General features: G+C 50.0%; 1 protein-coding gene across 6 annotated transcripts; it reads right to left on the bottom strand.

Annotated features, from left to right (window-relative positions):
• Positions 1-28: 28 nt before the first annotated feature.
• On the bottom strand, positions 29-11,751 carry LOC104910786 (suppressor of cytokine signaling 1-like). Of its 6 annotated transcripts, none has more exons than XM_031554215.1 (4): positions 9,272-11,751; positions 6,816-6,940; positions 3,390-3,611; positions 29-3,293 (listed from the first exon to the last, which is right to left on the bottom strand). In XM_031554215.1, exon 4 carries the CDS (start codon positions 3,225-3,227, stop codon positions 2,589-2,591), a length of 639 nt encoding a protein of 212 aa, XP_031410075.1. In that variant the 5' UTR covers positions 3,228-3,293; positions 3,390-3,611; positions 6,816-6,940; positions 9,272-11,751; the 3' UTR covers positions 29-2,588. The 6 variants fall into 6 exon arrangements, with proteins under 6 accessions (XP_031410075.1, XP_031410072.1, XP_031410077.1 ...); XM_031554212.1 differs by having other exon boundaries at positions 3,423-3,611; XM_031554217.1 differs by having other exon boundaries at positions 3,494-3,611; positions 9,272-11,750.

The following is an 11,751-nucleotide window of genomic DNA, read 5'->3' as shown; positions in this document are numbered from 1 at the left end:
AAAAAAGAAGTAGATTTTATTAAAACCCAAACTACATCTTCCTCTCTTGGTGTGATTTTCCTCAAGCACAGCCCTGGCCACAAACGCGGCTGTTCCGTAGCCCTCAGCCGCGCAGCCCAAGATGCTCATTTCAGGCCAAATGAGAGCAGTTCATCACCAGGTCAGCGCGATCCAGTCAGAAAGCTCTTCCCTCAGCGAGTTATAACTGCTGCCATAAAACAGAAGCATTTCTGTGTTCGGCTGTAAATGGTGAAGAAATGAGCCAAACGCTTTCCCACCACCCCCAGTTTAGGAAGGGAGGGAGGGAAGGCAGCCAGCAAGCCCCATATATGAAATGAGAGAGAAGAAGGGCAGGAGACATGGCTTTCAACCCTTGGGTGGGCAGAGGGAGGGGAACACGCTGAGCTGACCTATCAGGACTTCCCCTGAAAGCCAGCGCATTGCCCAAAGCCACCCGAGGGGCTGGCAGGGTGGGCAGCAAGGAGTAACGAGTGCATCTAGTTGGGCCTTGAAGACTTCCAAGCATGGAGACTGCGCAGTCTCTCTGGGCAACCTGCCCTCAAATGGATCCCTCCACCCTATCCAGCCTGGACTTGTTTCCATCCTTGTGTCTCCTTCTCCCACCAGGCAATGCTGTGGCGAGCATCACTCCTTGATGACCTCCTCGCAGGTATAGGCAAGTTGCTCTTACGTTCTCCAAAGCCATCTACTCCCCAGGCTGAACAAACCCAGCTCCCTCAGCCTCTCCTCACAAAGCAAGTGCTGCAGTCCTGAGCATCTTGGGGTCATACCTCTGAGCTCACTCCAATTTATGATATTTTTGTTGCAACAGAAACCCCAAACTAGATGTAATATTCTAAACGGGGTCTAATGAGCAGCCAGTACAGTGAGATAATCACTCCCTCACCCACAGCTGTGGTGCCACCGGGCTGCCCCATTCCTCTCTAGGGCTGGCAAGGGGATGGATTCCCCCACAGCACTAATTCAGCAGCCTTGGATCACAACGCAGAGCCTCGGGAGGAGGGCAGGACCTCGCTGCCGGCAGCACGGCAGAAGTCTCTTGAGATTAATTCAGCGTCCAAAGAGCTCCTGCCACGAATAATGCGCCGTATCTCTCACTGCACTGGCTGCACACAGTGGTTCCTCAGATAAGACACCTAAAGCCAAGAGAGCAAATTCAGGGTCACGTCTCTCTGCATTTGCTATTTTTTCTATTTTTTCCCTGTGCAGGTCTGAAGGGGAAAGGCAGAGTGAGCACAGCAGTCTGCTCACACAGCATGCTTGTGGAAGCCAATTCCTCCCTGATCCCATTCAGGTGTCCTCTTTTACAGTATCCAAACACACTGAACTCCTTCCATGTAGCTGCTTTTAGTTGTGTGTTTTCAAGGATATCAAACCCACCTGAACCCTAAAATGAATCAACAATGCTAAGATTTTTCCTACCCCTATTTAATCCCTCTCTGTCCCACACGCTCTCTGCAGTTACAGCTCACTGATGCTGTGCCATGCTCTAGGATCTCAAAGCACCAGTCTTTCCTTCAAACACTCAGTTCAGGTCTAGAGACACTAAAAATACTTCTAAAAATTTCACCCCTATGTTTTTAGGAATTATCTTATGTTCATAAAATTCTTATTTCATTGCACTGTAATGAACACCTACTGTTCCCAGCTAGGACCATTCCTTTACGTACTGCTCTGCTCTTCAAAAGAAATTCGGTTGTTCAGGTACAGTTTGAATACCATGCCACTGCACTAGACCAATGGGGTTTCCAGCAATGCAAGGGAATGAAAACATCACTGTGTACCTTTCGGCTTTTAAAAATAAGTAGAAAAACACGTTTATTAAAATTTAGGAGATGTATAAAAAATTCTTTACCTCGTCTTGAGGCAAGACAAATACCTTTTTGTAACCCATAGGTGGCAGCAGCATACTATCAGATGAGGACAAGAGGCTCTGGACTGGGTCTGCTCACACCCTGCAAGGCAGAACCGACCTCAGACCTGCCTCCCAGGAGCATGATGCCCGTAGTATAAAGTAACTCATCTGCACTCCCAAAAACCTGTTCAAATAAAGCAATGCAGAAGCCACTCAAGCTGCACGTATTGTACACAGCTGCAATGTTTTTTCCCTGAAAGTGCTTATCTCTGAAGGGACAGGTTTTGCATTTGTGCTCAAGCACAGCCACGTGGTCTCCTGTTAACATGTGGCCTCCAGTTAGCTTGTGGCCCGTGCCCACCGATACCTGGGATGCAGCACTGTGGGGCCATATGGCTTCACGAAGGCACGTTGGCAGCATAAACTAGCTTAGGCACTTTGGGTAGTGGGGCTGACCTGGCAGGACAGGCAGCTCGCCCTGTTCTCAAGCTTATTAGTCATGACTGGAGCCAAGAGCAAGACTTGGGGGTGGGAAGAGCTGCTCTTCAGGCTTGGCTTCACCCCATCCACATGGGGGAAGGTCAGGCATGTTGTGCATGTTTGAAGACACAGCTTTTGCAGCCAGTGGGTGCAGGCACCCTGCCCCTCTGAGCAGTCAGCCCTGCCCCTCCAGTGTGGCCGTGTACATCCCTTCGCCTCCACATGCCCGACATCATCTCCTAGTGCCAGTTGCAGAGGGGTTGGAGACCACGCTCCCATCCAGGGGTGACATCACCGCCTCCCGTGGGCACGTCCGCATGGCAGCGGTGGAACCGGGCAGGTGCCGCTGGCACAGTTCTCGCAGCGTGGGCACAGTCCGGCGGCTCCGACACAAGGGCTCGGAAAAGACCAGAGGAGTTCCCCCCATTTCATCAAAGTGCAAGGGGTTGTTGCGGGTCCCCGCCACCACCAGCTCCAGCAGCCGGACCACACAGTCCGAAAACCAGTTCTTCAGACGGAAATAGCCCTCTTGGAAAGAGATGCGGAGGCTGACGGGCCCGGTCGGCATCCGCACGCTCAGGCTGAACAAGCAATTCCCCTGCGAGCTGTCCCGCACCAGGTAGGTGCCGACGGGCTCCCGCTGCAGCTTGGCGTGGGCCTCCCCGACGGACAGCGGGCCCCAGTAGAAGTCACTGGCCTGGAGGATGTTGAGGGATCGCTCCAGGACCTCCCACTCGCAACTGCGAAACATCCGGAAGCGATCGGGCAAGCCGGGTGGCGCGGGGCTAGGGAGAACGCTCCGATGCTGCCTTTGCAGACAAGCAACAGTGGTGCGTGTGTTTTGCAGATCATCTGGCCTCCCTCTGATCATCTCTCAAAGAGCCCATGGATCCCAGGGAGACGCTGCATTTACCATGCTTTTCCCGTCACCTCCAGCCTGCAGGAGAGAAGCAGAGTGAGGCAAATCCCTACATCCTCGCACTGAGCAAGTGAGGACATTTCACAGGGAGGAAAGCCGTGGTGTGCCACCAACCCACAGCTGTAGATACACCAAGCAAATACAAACAGGAGAGACTCCAGCTGGGCCACACCAGTGCAAGGGACCAGGTTACAGTGCTGCATCCATTGGGTTCATACATTTCACATCTAAGGGCTTCTCAGCACATCCTTTAGGCTGGCTTGTATCTAGTAGATCTCGTTATTTTGTGATTTCCCTCTTTTGGGTGGCGAGGGGCTTTTCAGAGTGGCCTTGAGTCTGGCAAGAGGAAAACAGTTCCCAAGTGAGAAGAATTTTCCAAGCAGGAGGGTATCTTTCATTTTGGCATTCAGCAACCCCTCAGACAGAACAGACAGCACAAGCAACAACAGACGGAACAAGCCCTTCCCACCAAAGCCCAGGAACCATTCCCTTATATCAAGATGCTCCCAGATCCAGTCTGCAAGAAATCCAGGTCCATACCTCAAGTGCTGTGTTCAGTTTTGAGCCCCTGACTACAAGAAACTGAGGCCCCAGAGCACGTCCAGAGAATGGCAGTGGAGCTGTAAAGGGTCTGTAGCACAAGTCTGATGGGGAGCAGCTGAGGGGACTGGGATTGCTCAGTGTGGAGAAGAGGAGGTTCAGGGGAGACCTCACTCTCTACAATGACCTGAAAGGAGGCTGTAGCAAAGGGGAGGTTGGCCTTTTCCCCTGGGAAACAGCAATAGGACAAGATGGAATGGCCTCAAATTGCACCAGGGGAGGTTCTGGTTGGACATTAGGAACAATTTCTTCTCAGAAGAAGTAATGTGCATTGGAACAGGCTGTCCAGGGAAGTGGTTGAGTCACTGTCTCTGGAGGTGTTCACGAAAAGGAAAGATGTCACACTGAGGGACGTGGTCTAGAGCAGTCACAGAGATGGGCTTGTGGCTGGACTCAATGATTTTATTGGTCTTTCCAACCTAATAATTCTATGATTCTATGAAATGCATCCCCATCAGCTTTAAAGCTGCCACAAGTGAGAGTACTTGTGCTGATACTAGGCTCTGTTGATGCCCAAGGAGCATTTCTGCTCAGGACCATCCACTCTGCTTGTGCTGCAGGGATATCTCCCCACTGCCTGCAGGTGCTGCTGCCCTCTCACAGCCATCGTCCTCAGCTCCCGTGCTGCCTTTTCTCCATCACTGGAGACACTCAAGGCCAGGTTGGATGGGGCCCAGGGCAGCCAGACTTGGTGGGTGGCAGCCCTGCCCACAGCAGGGTTTGAAGCTGGGTAGGATTTGAGGTGCCTTCCAGCCCACACCATTCTATGGCTATGATTCTATGATTCAGGCAGGTGCCCTCCCTCGCTGTCTCAACCCTGCTCATCTCCTGTGCCTCATGTTGACACCAGACTGTCTGCTTTTGGAAAACAGAGCCCTGTACCCAGTGTTGCCATCAGCCATCCATCCAAGTCATTTCAATTATTAAAAAAATAACGTTTTCTCTGTGTGTGTGTGAGTATATATATATATACATAAACATAGAAACCACAGCCCCAAGCCAGAGGCTCGCTCTGTGTGAGAAGCGGAGCTGTCACATACCACTTCCCCAGGCCTGACAAGTCAGTCGCTCACTGCCAAGCCCTGCCCTCAGTCCCTTGACACACTCCATTAACCCAGTCACAGTTGCTGGCAGCAAGCCATGCTCAGAGCAGACCCAACACTGCGGCCCAGCAGCCTGTGCCCTTTCCCCAGTGGGCCCCACTGTGGCCATGGGCTCACTAGGGAACACAGGACCCAGAGGTGCCCAGCAGCACCTTGCCTGGGGTCATCTTTTCCCTCCTCATTCCTCTTGCAGTGCTCAGCAGTGGTATCAATAATGCCACTGTCAGGCATGCCTCTATTACAGGGCCATGCACTCTGGCCTGCATACACCCTGTCCAAGCCTGGGAAGCCTCTTCAGTGACACTCTGTTTTCTACCCTGTGATTTGCAGACCACAACATCCCTGGCACTGCTCTGAACACTGCTGATCCTGCTCTTAAGCCACGTGTTGCTGTGGGAGGGAAATTCCACCCTGAGAAAGGTGGGAGGGGGAGGAAGGTGTTAATCAAGCTGGGTTTTTTCTTTTCCAATTAAAAAAAAAAAAAGAAAAAAAAGAAAAAGCCAGCTAAAAGCTTCTCAGAGGGTTCAACCAGTCAGAATGCTTAGGGGAATCTGATTTGGTGAGCAGAACACAAGCAAGGCAACACATGCAGCCCATAGGGCAATCTGTCACCACCAAAGACTCAGCACTGCAGGCGCCACAAGAAGCTGCAGCATCTCCGTCCCTTTCCTTTTCCTCTCTGATGGCTGAGGAAGCTATAGAGCATTTTACATTAGTTAAGAAAAGGGGAAAAAAGGTAGCACTCCTGCTAAGAGCCTTCAAAGGCTTCAGCTGTGATGGGACCAAGGAGCCCCACTCACCAGCAGCCACTCCTCCCAAAGGGCAACTTCTCTTGGGTCCAAACCAAAGCTTTAGGTCTAGATAGGACAATAAATCCCAACAGGAAAATAGAAGTGGGCAGATGTCTTTCATTTTCAGACTACTTTAAAAAAAAACAAATAAACAGATGATAAAGTGATGCTGGAACACCCTGATGTAACTGTAGGTGTCTCTGTTCACTGCAGGGGAGTTGGATCATATAGCCTTTAAGAGACCCTTCTAACTCAAACGATTCTGTGATTGTATGACTTGTTTAAGGCTGCAGACACTGTTTGACAAAACAGGAAAACAACTGTTTGTCCCAGTTTTCAACCTTGAGTCACTCTCCCAAGTCCTTTAAGAAAAATCCACTGCTACTAGAAGTCTGGCTGACTAAGAACCGAGACTGTGTCATCATTTCAAATTCAAAGTAAGTGCAAAAATAGCACCCTCACAGCGCACTGACTTGGTTTGAAATCTACACGTGGTTCATATCTTCAGACAGCACGAGTTTGTTTAGCTTCAGTGTCCCAACTCCACAGATGACTGGCTGGCAGGGTAGTGTTAGTTAGCCCGCTACAAATACTTATTGGTATCACTTTTAAGGTTCATCTGATTTACCATACCAAGATTTGTTTTCTTTCCCTACTGCCAAACAGCCCCCCAAATCCCCAACACCTAAGACCATCGCTGCCTCCATACTATAGGAACAGCACTTACATCCAAAGCAACATCTCCGAAACAACGGTGTCCCACTGGTTGAAAAGATGGACAAGTTTCCCCAGGCCTTATGATCTGCTGCAAGTTCAAGAGCTTTTCAAAACAAGTGCTCTTGACACAGGGCATTCTGCCTTCCTCCTGACTCACTATCCAGGCAAAGACACGCATTTCATGTATGGAGACGGTGAAGCAGGCAGCTGTGTGCAGCTGCTGTGTAAGCCAGCCCTGGGACTGGATACAGCTGGCACACTCAATGGTGGCTTCAGGCACTTGGAGAGGACTCACTCCTGCGCTTTTCTTTCTTGAAGGGCTCACTTACCTCTTGAAATTTACTGTCCATAGGGAAGAGCTGCTAGATGTCAGGCCTGCAATTGGTCCCAAGTCAGGAGCCTTGATGCAGCAGTGCTGAGTTTTTGCAAAGCTTTCCCTGAGAGTGCATCCATCCTTTGGAAAGAAAGAGATGCCCATCAAACAGATGACTGACCCTTTTAGTTGGCCGTAATATGGGTGTGAAATGCAACAAATCTGGAGATGGTTGCTCCGCCTCAACCTCCTCACCCTGTATGACTGTAGAAGGCTTTATATAGCACTTCAGATAGCAACAAACACATTATTGGTGTTATTATTATTACTGCTACTACCAAAGCCACCATGTGTTTAACTACCAGACAGCTCACAGATGCCCTAAGGACAAATGCAAAGATCTTACCATTGTCATTGTCTTTAGGAAGCAGAACCCATAAAAACCAAATGTGAAGAGATGATGGCAACAGAAAAAAGCTTTAGGATTTGTAATAGCAAGCTCAAACTTGCACTCAACAGAAGGCATAACAGTTAGAACAACCCATCTGAAAGCATGCAGCCAATCCTCATCACAACCCCTGGTACAAGAAGGGTGCACGGGGCCATTCCAATGTCAATCATAGCTACTCCAGCACAGTGTGGCCATGGGGAAACTGCAGCTCCCGCTAACTTTTATGCCATGGCCATAAATTAGAGTCTGGTGCAAGAGTGACACCGTGTCTGACACGAAGGAATGCACAGATAAAAAGAATGTGACACACACAAACTCACCCCAAACCAAAACCATGTTTCCCTATAAAACCAGCATTCAACCAGGATGCAATATGAAAAACTCTGTAAGTTTGTTATCTCCAAGGCAGCACAGCACTACACATGCTGTGACATTTCCTGTTTCCACGTATACATGGAGTACATGCAGAGCTTTGGAAACCCTTCTACAGATCTTCCAGAAGGATTGCTCTTATCAAACCCCTGTGATAGTGTTTGGGTTGGAGAGCATACCCCAAAACCCACAAATAATTCCACCTCTCCGTGGATTTGTTGCTTTGTTTTTGTGTTTCTTATACACTTTTCTATGACATGCCTTCTGCTTCAATGTGATGCTCTGCTGATACAGGCTGAAAGGTTTTTACACAGGAGAAAACCCATGGGATAGTTCGACGTGCTCCAAGTATTCCCCAGGGCAGGGCAGCCTGCATGCATGTTTGCTCAAAAAAATAAATAACGACGGTGGCAGTTCATAGGGAAAGCTAATTGCTTTTGCTCGCTTAACTGCAACAGCTGGAAGAAACGTGGCTTTCACGATCCCTTCCTCACACCTCTGAAACACTCTGTGAACTCAGAACAACTCCTTCCAAACCAAACAGCCTTTTCCCAGCAGTCTCAGCCCCGCAACAAACCATAACCCTGTCTTGCACCCAACTGGCTGACCCATGTGAGTCTGGGTTTGGGCTCTGAGGCTTTCCCCCTCCACATCACTGGCAAAAAGGGAATTCAAATATAAAAATTGTTAGAAACAGGAAATCAGTGCGCCCAGCTTCAAAGCCGCAGCTCAGGCTGTCCTGCTGAAGCTGAGAGGCACAGATGTGCTGCTGCCCACTTCTGCCCAAGAGGGCACTGGTTTGGGGAGGCTTCTTCCAATCACGCTGGGCTGAACTGACTGGTTTGGGCTGTTCCAGCACCCTGTCAGAGACACGAGTAAATGCTGAGACACAACAGCTGTCACTGATCCCCACAATGCCAGCTGCCTCTCCTCAAAACCATCATATTCAGCAGGAAAGGAATTCAGGGAAGGCATCAGCCCTTGGATATGAACAGCATCCACAGGGAAAACTGGCTCAACACCACAGGTTTGAGGGGGCAGGGGAGGGCTGCTCCCTTTGCTCTCAGGCCCCAGCAGACGCGAGGGACCCAAATCCATCCCTGTGCTGTCGGCAGCAGGAATGAGGGGTACAGAGCAGAGCTACACAGCAACGCGAATTTCCAACAAACAAAATAAAGAAACTAGTCCCGAGAGTCAGAAGTGGGCAAGAAAAGACTTGAGCCATTAGAAGCAATTTAAGAAAGCTTAAAGGGACAGAGCGTGATGACCCCTGCAAGCAGTGGCCACGGTCAGAGGCACTGTACAAAAATGCAGCAATGGCAGTGCCTGCCTGAACCTCTACAGCTTGCAAAGATGAAATGTTAGTGCTGGCGGAGCCAAATATAAAGGAATATGAATTAGTGTCAGTGGGGAACAAATTTCCATGAGGATGGCTGTCATGAAAACGGGACAGCAGGTAGCCAAGATAAACAGAACGAAAACAAATGGCGTTTTCAGTTTGTCAAAACCAGAAAGCCTCCGGGGGAATCCATTCTTCAGCTCACCGGGATACCACCAGCAAGGGGGCTGAAGGAGCTGCTGAGGAGCTAAGCAAGCAAGCAGAGTTTTGGCTTTCTTCCTCCTGTGTGCCGTACTTAAAGCTATTTTACCTGCAGGGAGTGATCAGAAGAGATGTGGAAAACTGAAACAGCAGGAAGTCAGTGGTGTGCAGCAGACCATACTCAGGGTGGGAAGGTGATGGCAATGCCACCACCTGGCACACCTGAAATACAAAGGCAGAATTGAGACAGCAGGGATGGGCCTGAGGATGGGTGGTAGGAAGCCACCTGCAAGCTTTCAGATGGAGCAGAGAGACACAGAGGGTGCAGCAGGAACACCCCTATAATCAGCTCTTTTTATGCTCTTTCATAAAACAAGAAGAGAGGAAGTTCAAAGGTAACCGAGATTGAAAAGTAAGTAATTTTAAAACTCATAAAAGGGAAAAACTCCAATCACACACATGTTAAAATGCTGCTGGGGAAAGTGAGAGAGCTGATCTGAGAGTGCTCATTTCTCTTCTTTCTCAAACTTCTCTGCTCCGTCTCTGTGAAGCACCCACCCCTCCACGCTCCAGCAGAGGAATCCAGCAGCAAAGGGCTTGTTTTAACATTCATATTAAGCATTGCCTTTAAAAACTGCTCCGACTTTACACACAGCTAAAGGGAGCCCAGCCAAAGGCACAGACATCCCTTAGCCCAAGTTTGCTCCCAAAGAAGTAAGGAAGCAGACGTGCACCATTGCTGAGCTGCAGAGCCACGAGGACTGTTACCCAAGTCAACGTTTTCCTTCAGCATTTGCAGGGGGTGCTCAGACAAAGGCAGCTGAGCACTGCCAGCTCCGTATGGCTTTGCCTGCGACCTCTCAGGCAGGGCCAATGCTGAGCTCCCACAGCCCCACAGCCTGTGCGTGAGGCCACTACCCGCACAGCCCACCTCGGCTCACACACATCTGTGAACATGCAGCAGCACAGAGAGCACGAGGGGAGCAGGAAGGGAGAAGGCAGAGAGAATGTGCATTATCAAAATACCTTGAGAGCGGTTCTTGGAAATGAGCAGCCTGCGAGCGTGTATCAGACATTCATTTCCTGTGAAGTGCACACAGGCCTTTTCATTTCTCCACTGAAGAGGACGAAAATAAGGGGCAGCTCTAAGAGCTCCAAAGACAACACGGAAACCAGCATTTAGCCTTTTTACTAAAGCTGAGTCGATATTGCTGTACTATTAGCTGACTGCTGAGCTCAGCCTGAGATTCCCAGGGGCTAAAATATAGGGCATTCAACACCTCCCTTCCCCATCTTAACATGAAATCTTGGTCAGAGGGGAAATGAACTTCACCTGGCTCGTTCTGACTGCTCATTCCCTAATGCAAATCCACCAAGTCCTGTTGCCCCAAGCACCACTGACCTGCTTAGATAAAGGCACTGTGGCCAAAGTCGGCAAAACACTCAGCTAATGAGTGCCTCAGTGGGGCTGGAGGATGTGCATGGATGCCAAACGGAAGGCCAGATAGTGTCAGGGTGTAAGCTGGTATCATGCCTGTCTTCAATTCCTGCTTCTCAGTACACACCAGCAGGGATGTAATTAAAGTAACAATTAGTTGCCTTCTTTGCAACAAACACACCATGCCTCCAACATCACACACACTTAGCACCTAGCTTACAAAACCCACCACCCCCTACGACCACCCACACTCCCACTGAACCACACCACAGGCTTTGGGGCATGGCCAGCCCCGTTCTGCATCAGCCTCTGATTGAGGCCAATGGATGCCCTATGGGAGCACCTTGCGGAATGGAAGAGGAACAAAACTCCAGCAGGGACAGAGAGAAGGAGAAGCCAGGGAAGAAACCTCTCCCGTTTGTTTCTCAGCAGCACAACCACAGCATTAGTGACAGCAGCAAGGAATCTACCATTGCACAGACTGCCCACCAGCTCCAGAGGCATTCCAGCTGGATTACAGACGGAGGCACCAGCTGCTATTCAAAGCTGTCATCTGGAAACCTAACTCAGCCCTCTCCAAACAGAGGCCGAGGGGGCTGCACCAGCCCACAGTGCCCCTGTGCGCCCTTACACCCATTGGTAGTTACCTGCGGCTCAGTGCAGCCTGGGCACGAGCATCATCTCAAGCACATGGCTGCAGTCTGCTAAAACTCCACAGGCTGTGCTGCTTGGAGAATGAAACAGGGCTGCACGGCCCCATGCGGGCCCGCCCGGTCACCACCAAACGAAGCATCAGGAAGCTGCAGCTGCTTCTCATCCCACCCCGTTTTGCAGAATTAAGCACGGTCAGCATGTGGCTGGGTTTTGCATTAACATTCTCTGAGTGCAAACTCCGCTGCCGGGACCACACAGCCCCGACCTGCAGAGTTACAGGTAGAGCACAGCCTGAAGATGTACCCTTTACCCCAAATTTCCCAAAGCAATGGTCGAGCCACATCCCCATCCTTCCCTCATACCAAAGGACAAGAAAAAACCACAGATACAAATTTAACATTCTCGAGTTCCTCTCAGTTACCTTCAGGGTTCGTTCAGATCCCGTTTCCAAGCTTAAATTAAATGAATAATAATAATAAAAAAAATTAAAAACAAAA

Source organism: Meleagris gallopavo, chromosome 1 (assembly GCF_000146605.3).
Source record: "Meleagris gallopavo isolate NT-WF06-2002-E0010 breed Aviagen turkey brand Nicholas breeding stock chromosome 1, Turkey_5.1, whole genome shotgun sequence".
NCBI classification, from domain to species: Eukaryota; Metazoa; Chordata; class Aves; order Galliformes; family Phasianidae; genus Meleagris; species Meleagris gallopavo.
Note: the sequence above shows the minus strand (reverse complement) of the source record. Positions and strands in the feature narration are given on the sequence as shown.